Source organism: Osmerus eperlanus, chromosome 5, assembly GCF_963692335.1.
Source record: "Osmerus eperlanus chromosome 5, fOsmEpe2.1, whole genome shotgun sequence".
Lineage (NCBI taxonomy): Eukaryota > Metazoa > Chordata > Actinopteri > Osmeriformes > Osmeridae > Osmerus > Osmerus eperlanus.
Genome location: NC_085022.1, coordinates 5,847,495 through 5,865,277, shown reverse-complemented (window position 1 = coordinate 5,865,277; position 17,783 = coordinate 5,847,495). Strand labels below are relative to the sequence as shown.

The 17,783-nt window shown below is 51.3% G+C and overlaps 2 protein-coding genes across 2 annotated transcripts; both read right to left on the bottom strand.

Annotated features, from left to right (window-relative positions):
- Positions 1 to 503: 503 nt before the first annotated feature.
- On the bottom strand, positions 504 to 12,602 carry mbtps1 (membrane-bound transcription factor peptidase, site 1). Its single transcript, XM_062461394.1, has 23 exons — positions 12,380 to 12,602; positions 10,670 to 11,171; positions 9,951 to 10,208; positions 8,787 to 8,999; positions 8,442 to 8,552; positions 8,220 to 8,329; positions 7,936 to 8,052; positions 7,429 to 7,496; positions 7,235 to 7,337; positions 6,248 to 6,399; positions 5,330 to 5,491; positions 4,523 to 4,667; positions 4,082 to 4,270; positions 3,705 to 3,877; positions 3,413 to 3,528; positions 3,158 to 3,288; positions 2,918 to 3,068; positions 2,695 to 2,772; positions 2,292 to 2,432; positions 2,071 to 2,196; positions 1,874 to 2,000; positions 1,587 to 1,717; positions 504 to 1,309 (listed from the first exon to the last, which is right to left on the bottom strand). The coding sequence occupies exons 2-23, from the start codon at positions 10,857 to 10,859 to the stop codon at positions 1,104 to 1,106; spliced, it is 3,198 nt and encodes a 1,065-aa protein (XP_062317378.1). The 5' UTR covers positions 10,860 to 11,171; positions 12,380 to 12,602; the 3' UTR covers positions 504 to 1,103.
- A 428-nt stretch (positions 12,603 to 13,030) lies between these two features.
- pskh1 (protein serine kinase H1) lies at positions 13,031 to 17,482 on the bottom strand. Its single transcript, XM_062461413.1, has 2 exons — positions 16,383 to 17,482; positions 13,031 to 15,502 (listed from the first exon to the last, which is right to left on the bottom strand). Exons 1-2 carry the CDS (start codon positions 17,349 to 17,351, stop codon positions 15,185 to 15,187), a joined length of 1,287 nt encoding a protein of 428 aa, XP_062317397.1. The 5' UTR covers positions 17,352 to 17,482; the 3' UTR covers positions 13,031 to 15,184.
- Between the last annotated feature and the right edge of the window lie 301 nt (positions 17,483 to 17,783).

The window sequence follows — 17,783 nt, the reverse complement described above, 5'->3', positions numbered from 1 at the left end:
GCGAGTCTCCTTCCGTCTCCTCAGCTCAAAATGAAAGTGCAAATTTGTGACGCCTCACGCAGGCTGGACACACAAGGCTGGACGAGATTCATCCCCTGAGCCAAGGCCATCGTGCCTGTTAGCAGAGCCTGCCTGTGGCCATGCTGCCTCGGTCTCCGGTGTGTCCCAGGGTGATTAGATCCAACAGGGCGTCACACAGAGCAGCAGTGACAGATTCACAGGCTGGCCAGCCAGGGGGAGGAAGGCAACTGGCCCATTAGCAGGGATCAGCCAGGGGGTCTTCTCACAGCCCCCCTTCCCCCCCTGCCAGTTTCTCTCACCTTCTAAAGTATTAATCCACTTCACATCACCTTCACATCCTTGGGAATGACGTCGGGAGTATTAGTCCACCTCACAACTCTGGAATGGAATTAGTCCAGCTCATAGACCGACTTGCGGCTTTCCGAAGGGGGAGGAGTGTGTGTGTGTGCGAGTGGGAGTACTCCAGGTACAACAGAACAGACTCCAGAATGAAGCTTTATTGAGGAGATAATGCAACAGCGCAGTAGATAAGTCTTTTGACCCCCCAGGTCAGCACGCCTGACCAACAATCAGCATCATCAGAATTATAAAATATAAAAACGAGAGACAAACCAAACAGCCCATGACGATGAAAAAGTGCAGATAACAACAGTTAGAATCAGTCCAAGTAACGTAATCAGATCACACACCTCAGTAAGTGTGTGTACGTGTGTACGTGAGTGTGTGTGTAGGTATGTTTGGATTTAATTTAATAAATATAAAAGTCTGGGGCTGAACTCCAGTCCAACTCTATTTGGTCAGATGAACGATGCCTTTAGAAGACCAGAGAGAAAACAGGATGAAGGAGAAGGACTTTGCGTCCATTGTTCATTATATCCTCTCCTCTAACCAACGTCTCTGCGGTCTCTCTCTCTTTCTCGCTCTCTCTCTCTGCCCAGCCGGCATGCCAGGGTCAGGGGTCACGCTCAGGTCAGGATGATCCCTCCAGACCCAACCGCCGTGGCATTCCACAATCTCCTCTCCGGAATCCTGCCGTGGCCCCGGCATATTCCAGATCCTGGGTCCTCAGGGTTCTAGAAGGATCAGACAGTGGGGCTCTTGGCGGTGCTGACAGTCAGGCTCTGCTGGAGGTACGTGGGCCGCTTGACGCGCGGTTTCCTGCGTTTGGGCTTGGACTTGGCCTTGGTCAGCTGGACCACGAAGAAGGACAGGACCACCATGGCCCCCAGGAAGGCAAACACAGGGATGGTCTGGCCCACGTCCTGGTTATAGCGGCCTGGCATGATACCTGACAGGGGTAAGAGGGGAAGGGGTCAGAGGGCAAGGGATCAGAGGTCAAGGGGAAAAACCTCAAAGCACCAAAAAAAGGAAAAGGAAAGAAAACTATAGCTGAAAAGTGAGATATGATCTGTGTCTGCCAGGTGTTCTAGATACAGAGTTAGATGGTTATAAGAATACATAGAAATAGATAGTTAGATGGGAAGAGAGAGAGTGAGAGAGTTAGATGGACCAACAGACAGTTGGTCAGGACAGACGGGTGCAGTGTCGTCCTCCAGGCTGCCTACCTCCAGGGATGTCCCACGCTCCACTCTCCCCAGGAGAGAGAGGTCGAACCTGGGGCCGGTACGCTCTCATATTGGGCAGCACCACCTTGTCCAGGTCCACCGACAGCAGCTTCTGGTGCTTCCAGAGGTTACTGGGACACAAACACATATAAATAAACACACACACTTATAAAACTGTATTATCTGGATGAACCTTTTGTTAAGTAGTGTGCATTGACTGGGTAAGCTTCAAATGAATCGCCCTTTTTCGGATGGATAAAGGTGTCTGAATGTGACGGGGTGCAGACCTGGGCGCGGTCTCGTTGAGGGGCTGGGGCTTGGCCCAGGACAGGTGGGGGCAGGCGGGGAGGGGCCGGGGCTTGGGGTCCCCCAGATGGGCCTCTAACACCTTGGAGTAGCGGTACAGGTGGTTCCCTGGAGAGACAGAAGGGTTAGCACACAAGTTCTACTGAGTGTTGAGAGTGTGTGTGTGTGTGTGTCTCACCCTCCAGTCTCTGGGGCAGGGGCTGCTGGGAGCCGGAGGGGGAAGGGACCCTGCCCTGGGTGAGGCTGGGAGGAGTCATGCTGTAGGAGGTGAACTGAAGCAGGGAGTCCAGGAGCCAGAAACAGTCTGAAACACAACACCAGCCCATCACCTTCTGAAGGAGCTGCCAGCTCTTATTATTATCATCATATTTAATATATACAGTCTGGGGGGGTCCCTACCTTTCTGCCGGTGGCTGTCGTCTATACAGTTGGAGTCTCCGTAGAGGGCGATGCGACCACCCCCCTCTGAGGGGGTCTGGTACATCCCCAGGATTGGTACGCCCTCCACCACTGCCGTCTCCTGCTTCAGAACTTCCAGGCCTGCAGGGGGTGCCAGAGAAACACAGGATTAACTATTCACACAGAGCAAATCCACCTCAAACACACACACACACACGAGTATGAATACAATGTGAGCTATTATTAAAGACAGGAGAGAGAGAGACAGGGACAGACAGAAAGAAAACAATGAATAAATTAGAAAAGGGAACACAGCGGCTGGTCCATCTCCATGGTAACAGTTGCCAGGTGATCTGTGGAGGAGAGGAGATGCGAGTCTCCATGGTAACCACCAGGTGTGTACCTTGGTCTTTGAGGTTCTTGGCGACTACGATGCCGTCCGCCGGGAAGCGCGCGATGCTGCAGCCCGACGCGTAGTACACTGGAGACACACACACACACACTTCCTGTGTCAGAACACACTGGAGCCACAGCTTGACTCGCTATTGTTCTTCTTCATATTTTTGTGTGTGAGTGTGCGGTGGGACAGTTCGCCCCCCCCCCCCCCCCCCCCCGACGTGTCTCACTGTCGTGGTCGGCCATGGTGAAATCTCCCTCGTACAGGCCGTCGCTGAAGGCCATGCCCCAGACAGACAGCAAATCGTTCAGGGCCGGCACGTTAGCGCCCCCTGTGTCTGGCATCCACCACTGACGCGTGTTCTCATCGTAGAACTTCACCTGCTCAGAGACAAGGACCATCACTACCTTCTACTGGGAGGAGGCCGGGATGGGAGCTAAACACCACACACATCAAACGGCCCACTTGCCTTCCGCATGACGGACGTGTTGTACCAGTCGCTGAAGATGATGAGGGAGAGACCGTTCTCGATGTCTCTCCTCAGCTTGGTTATCTCCTCCGGGAAATACTCCTCCTCACTGTCTACCATCAACAAGGTGCCTGGGGTGCACACAAACACACACACACACACAAACCAATACATATGTTATATTAAGGATAGAGGCGGTGTGAAGGAGTTTTTTGTGCGTGAGCTCTCAGAGAGAGAGACAGGATGTGATCCCACCATACTGGCTGGCGTCAAAGCAGGTGATTGGTGCTCCCAGAACCTCTATGAAGTATCCCATACTCCTCAGGTGCTGGTACATGTCCCTGAAGTTGGTGTGGATGTGGTCTCCGTTCCTGAAACACACACACATCCCTCTCAAACTCCAGGGTGACAGCAAAGAAAACAACCCAGGGAAAGGTGTAAAGATGGAGAGCGAGGTGCGTGTGTGTGTAGCGTGTGTGTGTGCGCGCGCGTGTAGCGTGTGTGTGTAGCGCGCGTGTGCAGCGGAGGGCCAGAGCCTCAGCCTCACCAGTCCAGCGGGTCGTTCTTCATGCGCAGGTTGTCTCTGGGGAAGTATCCTGGAGGGTAGCGCAGGTTGTGGTACTGGTCCCACAGGACCCTGCGGCTGCGGGGCGGCGTGGGGACGATCTTCACCTTGATGGGCAGCTTCACCGTGGAGGTCAGCTCCCCGCCCACCTTCGACTGGGAGGTCAGAGGTTACGTTAGCATAAACACTGACCAGCTACGCTAACAGAGTCACACTGCTGTACTGTAATACCATTATACTAGCCTTGGCAAAAAAGTAGTACTTTAAAAGTAGTACTTTTACTATTTCACTACTTATACTAGCTTTGGGATTCCATCATAGGCAGACAGCTTAACGCAGTGTCCATGGTTACAACTCACATCGTTCTCAGCGGGCGACGCCACTGTAACCATCACGTGACCGTGAGCGACTCCTTCCCAAGACGCTGCTTTCTTGGCAACCGAGATAGAGACCGCCAGATAGCCCGCCCACGGCCACAGCACCGGCGAATAGGAGACGGCCACGTCGATGTGGTCCCCGTTCTGGGGCAGGTAGGGCTGCCAGATTGGCTGAGAGAGTTGATTGAAAGGCAGAGAGAGAGCTTGAGGGTGGGGCCGGAGACTGTTATCGGTACTGCAGAATGAGGAGTGTGTGACTGTATGTGTGCATGCAAATATCAGGGTGTATGTCTGTAATATGTGTGTGTGTGTGTGTAGATGCATGTGAGTGTGCTTGTGTCTGTAATGTGTGTGCGTGTGTGTCTGTAATGTGTGTGTGTGTGTGTGTGTGTAGATGCGTGTGTGTCTGTAATGTGTGTGTACCTTGTCTACGATCCTGCCGGTGACGCCCATGCCATTGAGGATGGTGACGTTGACGATGGTGGGCATGCCTCCGTAGTAGATGGGCTGAGAGCAGTAGGGCCACATGTAGGGACACTCTGTCAGGTCTATGTAGCTGGGAGAGAGACTACACAAACACACACACACAAAGTCAGTTCCACACTTGACACAGAACCATGTAAGTGTGTGTTTGTGTGTGTGTACCTGACCTGAGGTCTGGGTTGTTGAGGATCTGGTAGGCTCTGATCAGGTGTGCGTGTGTGTGTGTACCTGGCCTGAGGTCTGTAGTTGTTGAGGATCTGGTAGGCTCTGATCAGGTGTGTATGTGTGTGTACCTGACCTGAGGTCTGTAGCTGTTGAGGATCTGGTAGGCTCTGATCAGGTGTGTATGTGTGTGTACCTGGCCTGAGGTCTGTAGTTGTTGAGGATCTGGTAGGCTCTGATCAGGTGTGTATGTGTGTGTACCTGGCCTGAGGTCTGTAGTTGTTGAGGATCTGGTAGGCTCTGATCAGGTGTGTATGTGTGTGTACCTGGCTTGAGGTCTGTAGTTGTTGAGGATCTGGTAGGCTCTGATCATTTACATTTAGTCATTTAGCAGACGCTCTTATCCAGAGCGACTTACAGTAAGTACAGGGACATTCCCCCCGAGGCAAGTAGGGTGAAGTGCCTTGCCCAAGGACACAACGTCATTTGGCACGGCCGGGAATCGAACTGGCAACCTTCAGATTACTAGCCCGATTCCTTAACCGCTCAGCCACCTGACTCCCTCAGGTGTTTATGTGTGTGTACCTGGCCTGAGGTCTGTAGCTGTTGAGGACCTGGTAGGCTCGGATCAGGTCCAGTTTCCCGTGGCCCTGCTCAAACATGTTGACTCCAGGCAGCCTTCGAGCCGAGGCGATCAGAGCTTGCTTCATACTGGCCGGGTTCACCAGCTCCCTGTTCTGCACCGTGCTGGAGACACAATCCCACCTTAAACACGTGCGTGTGTGTGTGTGTGTGCGTGTGACTGTGTGTGTGTGAAGGAAGAGGGAGTGGTAGCTATAAAGGAAGGGTGGTGTGATTGGAGCATCCGCTGTGACATCACTAACTGCATGAACAGCCTGTTTCAGGTCCAAAACAACTCTTCACTATCAGCACCACCTCCTAGTAATAATAATAATAATCTTGTTTATTTATGCATCGTTTCTCGACCCAAAGCGCTCCAGTCGTAAGGTCACAGAACACAGGGAACACAATAAAACCAGGTCATACAATAACAGGCAAGAAGAACAAAAGTATGTGCGAAGGAAGGCGCATGTCATAAGGTCATAAAACAACAACACATGGAACACAAATGAGGTCATACGCTCTCAGGCCCACCAAGCACCACAGACCCTCCGGTCCTGCTGCTATCTGGCTGGTGGGACTGTTCCTGGTCTGATCACAAGCCTTTCCCACACCCCTGGGGTCCCACACCAGCATCTGAACAGCTGTCACAGTCACGGTCATCATCACAGCTGTGTCACTTTAGACCACAGACCTGTTATTAAGTAGACCAAGCATCAAAGCTCTTTAAAGATGGAGTCCTGTTCGTTTCTATGGATAGAGCTCAGTGGCGGATTGAGGTCCCAAAACGGAAATGCAATACCTTTGCTTCAAGCTGAGGGGGCCAAAGATGTTCCTATAAACAAGCGTGACGCGTGTGGGACCTGACAGTGGCGCCCTCACCTGACCAGGAGGGTGACTGCGCCTGCCACCACGGGGGATGCCACGCTGGTACCCGACAGCGAGCGACAGCCCTCCTTCATGCCCGACCCCCGCACCCCCGAACCGTAGGTCACGATGTCGGGCTTCACCCGGCCGTAGCCCCCCGGCAGCTCCTGAGGAGGGAGGGAAGGAGGGAGGGAGGGAAGGAAGGAGGGAGGGAAGGAAGGAGGGAGGGAAGGAATAAGTGTTTGTGCACACAGGCAAGAAAGTAATGACACAGCGAGGACGTGTGCAGGGGTTAAAGTGAAAACAAATCCCGAGCTTGAACTTTTTTGAGGGGGGGTGGGGGGATTGGAGAGAAACCCTTTTTTGTCTTCTGCTAGTTTTGTACACAGGGTGACCAGTGGCTAAGAAATTGTCATGTTCCGCAATAAATGTGCACAAACGTATTTATAAGTCGCAGACACGGTCAGTCATAGACAACAGTGTGTCAGCTGTAACAGTTGCTCCCGGCAACGTTGTTGTAAGTTTGAGTGCACAGGCAGCGGCTATATGATATGACGAGCAAGCACTTTCTTATCGCTGCTGGCATTTAATAGCTTCCTCGAGCAAAACGTGCAGAAACAAGCACCAGGCTCTCTCAGTTGCTTGCACCAACTGCCAAAAGGCTCGCCGTCTCTACCTTCTTCTATCCACGCCCAGCGCCATTTATTTTTGAGTCATTTATCTACGGGTAGGACATCATCCCCAAGCTTGATGAATTTGCGCTCCATGCTGTCACCGACAACGCTAATGTGACGTATGGATCTCATTCACACTGTGTTGCCAGGACCCGCCCTGCTCTGCTTCTGATAGGCTTGTAACGTTAGTTATAAATCAATTGACTCGAAAATATTAAACCGCATGCAAGTTCCCAGCTTTTTTTTCCCTCATGGCCGCACGCCGGACATCCGGCACGGTGCCGGAATACTTTAAGCCCTGTGTGTGTGTGTGTGTGTCAGGCCGTACCCAGGTCGTCATCCCTCGGGAGGAGAAGCGAGCGATGTTGTCCTCAAAGTCGATCCCGCCCACCCCGATCACGTCCATCTGGTCTGCGGGGTTGTTGAGGGTGCTGCCACACATGGAGAACACATCGGGGTTCCATTCAGAACAGAGGTGGAACCATGTGTAACCAGAGAACAGTGTCTCAGTCGTCTCCTTACCCGTACAGAGGCCCGTCGTTGCCGATGGCTGACACCATGATCACTTTGTTAGCAGTCAACTCCCACACCTGGAACATTACATTACATTTACATTTAGTCATTTAGCAGACGCTCTTATCCAGAGCGACTTACAGTAAGTACAGGGACATTCCCCCCGAAGCAACTAGGGTGAAGTGCCTTGCCCAAGGACACAACGTCAATTGACACGGCCGGGAATCGAACTGGCAACCTTCATATTACTAGCCCGACTAGTAATATGAACACACACACACACACACACAGGCACGCACCACAAGCACACACACACACACACACACACACACACACACTCTTAGGGGTGAGGCATAAGTTTGTCTTCAAATGTGGTTGGGACAGCATTTTTATAATAACTGAGGATGTGGCCGTTCAATAGGATTTTCTTAATAAAAAGTGGGGGTTTGTATGTTTGTATAATGAACCCTGGTCCTTTCCGATGACCAGAGTCACCGGTTCCTCTCAGCCAATCACCTTGTCTACGAAAGGATGGTCCATGAAGTCAGGCCCACCGATACTGAGGTTCAGAACGTCTATCCTCTTCAGGATGGCGTAGTTGAACGCGTCCAGGAACCACGAGGTGTACGACACCTGGAAACACACACACACACACTAGTCAAACACACGGTTCAAACACACACATGGAACAGTTCTTCAAAACACACACGTTTATGTCCTGGTTTCAGAGGCTTGGTTTCTATGGTTTCCATGGCTGGGATGTGAGAGGGGGTAGAGGGGGGGTTAGATGACATCTGTACCTGGTTGTTGGTGAAGACTCTGAAGATGTGCAGCTCGGAGTCGGGGGCAAAGCCCTGACACTCTCTCATGCTGGCGATCACACCTGCCACGAAGGTACCGTGACCCAGACCTGGAAACAACCAATCACAGAGCTGCCGTCACTGAAGCGACCACGGGACTGGCCGAGTCAATCATCATGATGTACATGGAGAGTGGAGCTCCACCAATAGCGTCCATCTCACCGTCGTCCAGTGTCTTCTCATTGGTCCAGTTGGTCCTCTCCTTGACGTTTTTGAAGTGCGGGTGTTTCTCACTGAGGCCTGTGTCAAACACCGCTACCTTCACCCCCGAACCTGTATACCACACACACACACAATTATCGTCAACCCTCGACTAGTAATCCTGAAAGTGTCTGAAAAGTTAATGCCAGTAGCGGCACCCCCACCAAACAGCCAATGCCCCCCCCCCCTCCCTCCAAATGGACAGCAGTAATCCCCCCCACCCCAGATGTATGTAAAAGATTCCCCCTTGTGGTAACCCAACGCCCTCCCCTCCGCCTGGCTGTGGAGCCGATCCTGGCGTCATACCGGTGTGTCCCATCTGCCAGAGCACGTCCGCCTGCAGGATCTGGGCCACGTGGCGCGGGATGGCGCGGAGCAGCCGCCGGCTGGAGTGGCGTCCCGTGGCGTGCCAGAAGCCAGAGGTCAGCGAAAGGCTGGTTCGGCGGAGGGGGCGGGACGACTGCCAGGACTGCCACTTCTGCGTCCAGCGCGTGGTGTTGCAGGGCACCGTCGGCTCGGCTGAGGTAAACAACAACATCAGCATCATCAGCATCACAGGAAGACATAAACATCAGCAATATGCTCTGTCCGCTTCAGACAGCAATGACGTCATTGGGTTGAACCCAGAGTCCAAACCTGGCAACCACACGGACCACCAGCCTGTAGGGCTTGACTTTTACAGCAGGCATGGCAGCAGTCCATGCTGCAGGAGAATCTGGTGGTGGAGCTAACAAGGGGTCTGAAGAGGCCAGGGGGAACCAGGGGAGGGGGGTTGGGAAGGCTTGGGGTGTGGGGGAGGGACACAGCACTCTTTCATCCCCAGCCAGATTCTGCAAGAGGGGTTGGAACCATCTAGCCTCTGAGTCCCCTCCCTCCCTCCCCCTCCCTCCCTCCCCCTCCCTTCCTTCTCCCCCTCTCCCCCCCCTCCTTCCTCCTTCCCCTCCCTGCCTCCTCTTCCTCCCTCCCTCCCCAGGCTGGCACACAGAGCTCTGTCTGTCATGTCCCCTCCTCCCACAACCACACTCCCTGCTGGCTGTGTGAAGCAAGAGAACTGATATCCAGTATACCACACAGCACCCCCCAAAACGCCAAGCCCCACAGAGAAAACGGAGAACGTGAAAAATAAAATAGAAACTCTTCGACTAAAAATGGATTAACACAACCCGCAGGGGGATGCCACAAGGAGTTATAACACAACACGTGAATAAAAAAAAAAGGGGTTTTGAAAGGCTTGTATGACAGTATCAACAACAGGGCGTCAGATGAGGAGTCAGATGGCTGAGCAGTTAGGGGCTATTAATCAGAAGGTTACCGGTTCGATTGCCGGCCGTGCCAAATGACGACGTGTCCTTGGGCAAGGCACTACACCCTACTTGCCTCGGGGGGGAATGTCCCTGTACTAACTTACTGTAAGTCGCTCTGGATAAGAGCGTCTGCTAAATGACAAAATGTAAATGTAGGGCTGCTGACCTGGCGTGTATTTGAGCGTGCGGAACACCTTCCTCTGGGGGGTGACCCTCTTGATGTAGGGGTGGTCCTCCAGGGACTGCAGGCCGTCGGGGGACGGCTGGCGGATGTGGACCACCTCAAAGTCGCTGGGAAAGTCCGACGCCGGGTTCTGCCGCGGGACGACGCGCCAGTCGAGCGCTGGCGCCCCCCGCAGGGCGCTGCTGATGTAGAGCTGCCGTGCCTTGGCAGAGAAGTAGCCGGTGAACGCCACGATGTACTCTGGGAGGAGAGAGGAAGGGGAGACGTCATCACTACTTCTCACTAGATATGTGTGCACAACACTGAACACACGAGCGAAAAACGAAAACCCTCCTCTGACTGGAACGACAGGGATTCCTGTCCACATTCCTTTGTACACTGGTTTGATGGATGGGGATAATTGAGAGAAGGTTTTGGGGATATTTAAGAGAACGTTTTTTAGTTTAACAGGTTACTTGGACCTGTCTGACGAGTTTAGCTGCTCATAATATGGCATAATAGATGAGCTGAGAGACCCTGTGACCTTAGCCTGCAGGTATAATATAATACAGCAACGTCACCTGGTTGTGGCTGGGAAACAAACACTTTCACTCTGTGTTGACACAGGGAACTTCCCTGCCTCACAATACCTCCAGCTCCACACCCAGACAAGCCGCCAGCCAGACACTCTCTCTGCCCTTCCTGGTGCTCCTCTAACTCACCATGCTCCACCACCTTGGTGGAGAATTCCAGTTTAACCGTCAGATGAGAGCAGTTGGATTGAAGGGCTGCTTCAGGTTCAGGGTCAAAGTTGAAGGCTTGACCCCCCGTATCCATGCCGACAGCGGGTAGGATGCCAGTCAGCAGAGCCAACAGCAGCAGCAGCCTAACAGGCCGCAGCCTCACAGCCATCGTATCCTCTGTGTGTCCCTGAGGGCCCACGGCAGGCCTAAACACAACACGGCCAGGCGGGAGGGGGGGGGTGCTCTCCACAACAGGGACAGCTTGGTTCGAGCTCTGGTAGAGCGAGGGGGCGAGCAGGTCAGGTCCGGAGCTGGGAAATGTAGTTCATTTCTTTCTACGTTTCCTCTCCATGTTTGTAGTCCAGCGTGTCAGTCAGTCATGTAGCCAGACGGATGGGGTGGCCTGCATGATGACGCCAGATGCAGTGTGGAGAAGGAGGCCGGTCAGCGAAGGAGTTGTTGCTGTCAGGTTCCAGTTCGCCTGCAGAAAGAAGGTTGAGTCAATATTAAAATCCATGGGACACAACAGATTAAGCAACTGTACCCTTCTCATTTCAACAAACAACACAGTCCCATTGTGGAAGAGAACAGTGTGTACAGTAGGGAGGAGTAGCAACTCTGTCCAAAACTTCCCCACCAGAGGTCTGGAGTAACGCCAAACCAATTTTCCCCTCAGCTACAAAGGCCAGGCTGGGTAAGAGAGCTCAGGGTAAAAGTACAAACTACCACATCCCTCCATGCTGTTGCCAAGACCCACTATAACCTCTCCACCCACACCAGGACATCCTAAAACACTAGGATCTAACTGACTGGTCTGTGTCAGGGTCCGTCTCCATACCTATTGGTCTGTTTTTTCGCTTTATTGACCACCCCTTCTGACTGCATACTTATCTGACCTTTTGTCTTGTCCAAAGTTGTAAAGACCAGTGACCACTTGTGTCAACATGTCGCTGAGACGGCAAAGTAACGTCTACCCTTCGGCAAAGTCTAGATGAGGTGACAAAGATAGCACAATAAATATGTAGCTGGCTAGATATTTTTGGTAGCACTATTTGGCTAGCGTTAGCTAAAACCCCTTCTAGCTATACTACCTGTATCATTACTCACTAGCACGGAAGCTGTTAATGATTGGAAAGCTATAGATTTGCATAAAATATTTCGCTTCTTAGCTATAGAGCTAATGAAATTTGAGAAGTTCTGCACCTAGCAAGCGTTGTCTCTACTTTACAAGCTACTGTAACCACATGGACAACTACACATTTTACAACCGTTGTTCCTGGCCAGCCTTAAAAGTATCTGGGACTGTGTACATCACAGTGAACCGCTGGCTAGTATGTGACTATCCCGTTTATATTGATAACGATGTCGTTATCTTAATAATTGCAACGGTGTCTGATTTGTAACGTTGTAATAAACGACGACGTTGCTAGCTAAGCAACTTGTGTCTCGCTAGTTAACGTTAGCTAGCAGGCTAGCACAGCTATCACCAGATATTGTTTAACATTATATTATTTACACTAACGCTAGCTTACAGGCTAACGTAACTTGTTAAAAACAAATTACTGTATAACGCCAGATTTGTTAGCTACTAGCTAACAGCGGTGTCATAAACACAACACAGCTGCACAGACGACAGACTAGTTCCATGTCTGTAATAGTTGGTTGGTGGTAATAGCTAAAATTACTCACCTAGCGAGCCAAAACATGACCGATTTCACACCAGTCCACTTTCCATATTCCCGTGTTTCAGTGTTAAACTGATTCTTTTGGATATTAGTTTCTTAGAGAGATAGACTGATAACTTTCTTGCTGTGGCGTTAGACAACAAAAGCCTGGTTATAGCTAGCTAGCGTCTTAAGGAGTTTCATTGCACGGTTGCCAGGCTTGAACATACTATGCATCCAACAAAGTCAGTGGACACGTTTCATGTCTACTTCTATATGAAAATTGTCAATGTATGGCTACCAGTTGATCACTATTCCAGTCATTACCCAATTTCTTCTTATAATAATTCGTTTTCATTCAGACATTTGCGATAAAAGCTAACGGTGCGTTTTCCCTCAACCTGGCAACTCCATCAAGTTACGCGAAACCAGATGCGTAGCAGGTCTACGCTGGTCATGGCTGCATTCTTTTCACTGTGGACGAACATCTGGTGAGACATTATTTCTCACACTACAACAGGTCTCTTGCCTCATTTATGGACATTAGAAACCCTACAAATTAACAAATTAATTAATTTTTTCATCGCACCCATATTCAAAAGTAGTTTTAGACAGCGAGCTAGGCATTATAACTTCACGAATTCTCGGGCCACAGTCTAGTAACTCGAAAAGGTAGTAACTTGAAAAGGTACCGTTTTATTGTCACACCTTGCACAAAAACGACTGAACCAATTCATTTAAAAATAGTTAAAAGTATAGAAAACAATGTGTTATCATTCAGACACACAAATACACAATTTAAAATACACTGAAAAACAACTGTAATCAGAAGTGTTGAATTGGCTACTTCATCTAAGGCCATCATTTATACAAACCCTATAGATATAAAAGGAAACACTTTTACAAGGTGTTTACATTCTTGAAAGTTGCTTACAAATACTATTTGGTTATTCACCATCCTCTTGGCACACACTAAAACACTTCACCATCAGACGTTGTTGTATGACTGACTCGACAAACATTTAGGTCAAGTACTTGCTTACTTTATGGAAAGTCATTGATGACAAACCAGAGAAATTAGTCCCCAGCACTCCATAGGAGAGATCCATCACTGAGACGAATATATCTTGATGGCAGGCTGGTTTCTTGTGGCTTCACCATGGCTGACACCACGGTCTAGGTTCTCTTCTGTGTCCTTGCGTGGCCGGTACTCTGGCCTGGAGCCTCACCAGGTCGTCACAACTGACAGAGAGGGGTAAAACATTCTAGGGTAGGGGCCATGAAGAACATACAGTAGTAGAGTCTGGATAGAAGAACGTTGTAGAACTGAGAGAACATTCAGGGTGACAGGAGGGGACCTTGGAGAGAGGGTGAGGTCAGCAGATGCAGATCTGTTGATTCCAGTATCTTAAAAGTTCACAATAATCCACCTGAGTAGATGACATCACAGGTCCATACTGAGGGCCCTAGCAACCAACTCTGACCAGGGCTTCTGATTGGCTTAGAACATTAAACGACAGTCATAAAAAAAGATATTAAAAGAAATGTTCCAATCAAACATGGACATAATGACGTCATCCGGACACAATGCTACAGACAGACATGTCCACACACTTTAGAACTCTTCTACGTGTGGATCTCTGGTAGAAGTGCTGTGTTCTGAAAAGGAAACGGTCATATGATGCCCAAGGGGCTAGACATAACTAATCGTCTCAGATTAAGTGCACTAAGGTACCACCATTCTGACAGGAAAACAGTCAATTTTCGTACCTGTGGTTCTAGACCAGGGGTGGACAACCCTGGCCCTCGAGAGTCGCTGTCCTGCGTGTTTTAGATGTTTCCCTGCTCCAGCACACCTGTTTCAAATGAATGGTCATTACCCGGCTTCCACAGAGCTTGATATCAACCCATTCATTTGAAACAGGTGTGCTGGAGCAGGGTAACATCTAAAACACGCAGGACAGCGGCTCTCCAGGACCAGGGTTGTCCACCCCTGTTCTAGACCAACCTACTGTGTATTGTACTGGTTTGCTTTCTTCCACCGAATATCTGCATCGTTTCTGGTCAGTGGCTGCACTGACAAGTACCAGAAGTATGTGAACTAATGGTACAAACTTTGTACCATTTGTAATTTACACACTGGTGTTTGTGTTATCAAGACCCCCAAAAACATCAACATCCCTCATAAACAGATCACAGAAAAAGTAATTTTCAGATTGCTGGCAGCGAGTCAATCACGACAGGAGACAGGGTTATACAAGGGTTATATCATCTAATAAATAATAGTCGTTTGGCCTTTGTTGACATCGTGTGGTAGCAGAGTATTCTGGTGAGCCTGCCCTCTGGAGGCAGGCTGGAAGATCCACAGTCAATGTTCTCAGAGTTGTAACAGCCAGAGGAATTTCACAGCAAGATCATCAGGAATGAAAAGGCAGAGAACCAGATTCTCACCCATCTTCCTAAAACTTCATCACCCATAATTCTGTTCAACAGATCCGTTTGGATGGACAGCTTCAAGTGACCATGGTAACGGAGACAACAGTCAATATAGTAATGTCGACAATAATAAATAAATACGAAGAGCACTCAAGTAGAGGAGAGAAGAGAGGAGGGTGGGGGGGGGGACAGTTAGACAGGAGGAGGTAGAGGAATGGAAAGGACAGGAAGATGATGTTTATGATGAATATGTTCTATACTGATTACTGCCTCATTGGCTCTGTGGTCTAAGACAGATGGACGTGTGGATGGAGGGACAGTAGCTGGACTAGGTGGTCCTCAGGTTCAGGCCTGTGTGGGTTAAGTGCCAGCCTGCAGACCAGCCAGGCCTGGCTCAGCCATTGTACTGCTGCTGGTAGCGGCGGTTGAGTTCCCGGAGCTCCTTCTCGCGGGCCCGCCGGGCCTTGTTGGACTTGGTGGAGCGGCTGGAGCGGGTGGATTGGGCCGACTTGGTGCTGTGGCAGCGCGAGGACGCCCTCTTCAGGAGGTTCTGGGAGATGGAGCGCTGCAGGTTTTTCATGGAGGACGAGGCGGCCATGCTGACCACCCAAGGGTGCTTCAGCGCCTGGCCGGCCGTCAGACGCTCACTGGGGTCCACCGTCAACACCCGCTCGATGAAGTCCTTGGCCAGGTTGGACACGCTGGGCCAGGGCTGGGGAGTGGGAGAGCAGGTGATTGGAGGGTTAAGGCAGTGGTTCCCAGCCCTGGTCCTCAGGGACCCCCTCTCCTACATGTTTTAGATGTTTTCCTGTTCCAACACACCTGCTTTAAATAAATGGGTCATTATCTAAGCTCAGCAGAAGCTCGGTGACGACCATTCATTATGGAATCAGGTGTGCTGGAGCACGGAAACATCTATAACATGCAGGACAATGGACCAGGGTTGGGAACCACTGGGTTAAGGGACAGACACAGTTGTTGATACTTCGTCAAACCACATTGCATCGATCCTTTGAATTGGGTGATGTGGATCGGATCTGCAACTCGTGGAACACACACAGGGGGGCAGCAGGGAGCAGATACTAACCTCCACCCCGAGCATGATTCACTCCCTCCATCCTCCCCTGATTCCTCTTTACCCCACAACAGGTAAATCTCTGTTACACTCCAAACATACATGACACCTTTACATGATGGATCTACGGTTGGATAATACTCAGCATCCCCCAAGCCAGGGCGGCTGAGAACATGATTAGATTCTAGGCTGGAGCAGTAAATCTAGACTGCAGTTATGACAACCACACACACACACACTCTCACTCTCTCCCAGTCCGTCCAGGGAATGAAGCTCCTCAATAAAGACTGCTTAAAACTTACAGTTTACAAGACTGGCTAGACCTGTAGGCTATCTGTGAAGACAGTGCTTGGGGGCAGGAAAGTGTGTGGATGGGGTGGTAGGAGTGAGTGCTTGGGGGTAGGGGAGTGTGTGGATGGGGTGGGTATGAGTGAAGGGTAGTTTGGGGGTAGGGGTGTGTGTGGATGGGGTGGGTAGGAGTGAAGGGTAGTTTAGGGAGGGTTTGGGTTAGTCTTACCTCTCCAGAGAAACTGTATTTGCCTTTGAGGATCTGTCGGTAGAGCCTCATGCGGTTGTCGTCCTCGAAGGGCATGGTCCCGCTGAGCAGGATGTAGGAGATCACTCCCAGTGCCCACATGTCCACAGCGTTGGTATAGGGTTTCCTCACCAGGATCTCAGGGGCAATGTACTCAGGCGTGCCACACGTGGTCTTCATCAGACACTCGTCGCCCTTCTTCCTGGTGGAGGCCAGGCCGAAGTCGGTGATCATGATCTTGCTGTCGGCCCCCGGGTGGTAGTACAGTAGGTTCTCAGGCTTCAGGTCGCGGTGGGTGATGCCCAGGGTGTGGAGGTACTTGACCCCGTCCAGCACCATCTGCAGGACGCGCGTGGCGTCGCGCTCCGTGAAGGAACCACGGGCGATGATGCGGTCGAACAGCTCTCCACCGGTGGCCAGCTCCATCACCATGTAGACGCGGTCGGCAGTCTCGAACACCTCCATCAGCTGGATGATGTTGGTGTGGCGCACGCGGCGAAGCACGCAAAGCTCTGACTCGCACACCTCGCGGCCCTCGCGGTAGCGCGTCTCGATCAGCTTGATGGCGTACGGCTGCCTGGTGCTCTTGTGCTCCACCCTCACCACCCGGCTGAAGCTGCCACGGCCAATCAGAGCCTTGATGTCGTACTTGGCCGTGACCCGGGGGTCAAACTTGGCTCGGTACCTGGCGACCTTGTTACGACGGGGGTCTGCCCCTGATTCGGATTGGTCCTTGGCCGCGGGGGTCTGGGACAATGGAAAGGCGTGGTGCTGGGGGGAGGGGGAGGAGCCCATCTTACTGGCAGAGGCGGTTCGGGTGCCGTCGCCCCTGATGAAGTGCTTGTAGATGTCAGTGTGGGTCTGGGTCTGGGCCGGGTCGGCCTGCTTCACCAGGTCCAGCTGAACATTCCCTGGTGGTTCAGGGAGGACCTTGCTTGTCCGGCAACCCATCACCTCACCTGTACATCCTCACCTCCCACCTTTCCTCCTCCCCTCACCTCACTTCTACTCCCAACACCTCCTCTCACCTCACCTCTCCTCCTAACACCTCCCCTCTCTTACCAACACCTCCCCTCTCTTACCAACACCTCCCCTCTCTTACCAACACCTCCTCTCCTCCCAACTCCTTACTCCTGTTCAGCCGAAGAGCGCCAACCACACAGCAGTTCTCACAGCCTGGGTCAGTGGGACACAGCAGTCCCAAACTAGAGCTCCCAGGACAGACACCCAGCCTTGTACTGAAGCAGGTGGTAGACTGGCTGGGTCAAAAACTCTGGAAAAAATTGGAAAAGTATGTTTAAGCGTGCCTCCGTGTCTTTTTCAACTTTGTTGACACCGTTTATATTTAGGTACTTATGTTCCATTATTCCATTATTATGGAAA

Excerpts from the sequence above, each read along its gene's own strand:
- pskh1 (XM_062461413.1), bottom strand. The coding sequence starts at position 17,351 with ATGGGTTGCCGGACAAGCAAGGTCCTCCCTGAACCACCAGGGAATGTT. Across the intron at positions 15,503-16,382 it reads AATACAGTTTCTCTGGAGAG|CCCTGGCCCAGCGTGTCCAA; the intron begins GTAAGACTAACC and ends CCCACTCCCCAG.
- mbtps1 (XM_062461394.1), bottom strand. The coding sequence starts at position 10,859 with ATGGCTGTGAGGCTGCGGCCTGTTAGGCTGCTGCTGCTGTTGGCTCTG. Across the intron at positions 7,497-7,935 it reads ACCATCCTTTCGTAGACAAG|GTGTGGGAGTTGACTGCTAA; the intron begins GTGATTGGCTGA and ends GTAATGTTCCAG. Across the intron at positions 2,197-2,291 it reads CGACAGCCACCGGCAGAAAG|ACTGTTTCTGGCTCCTGGAC; the intron begins GTAGGGACCCCC and ends GTTGTGTTTCAG.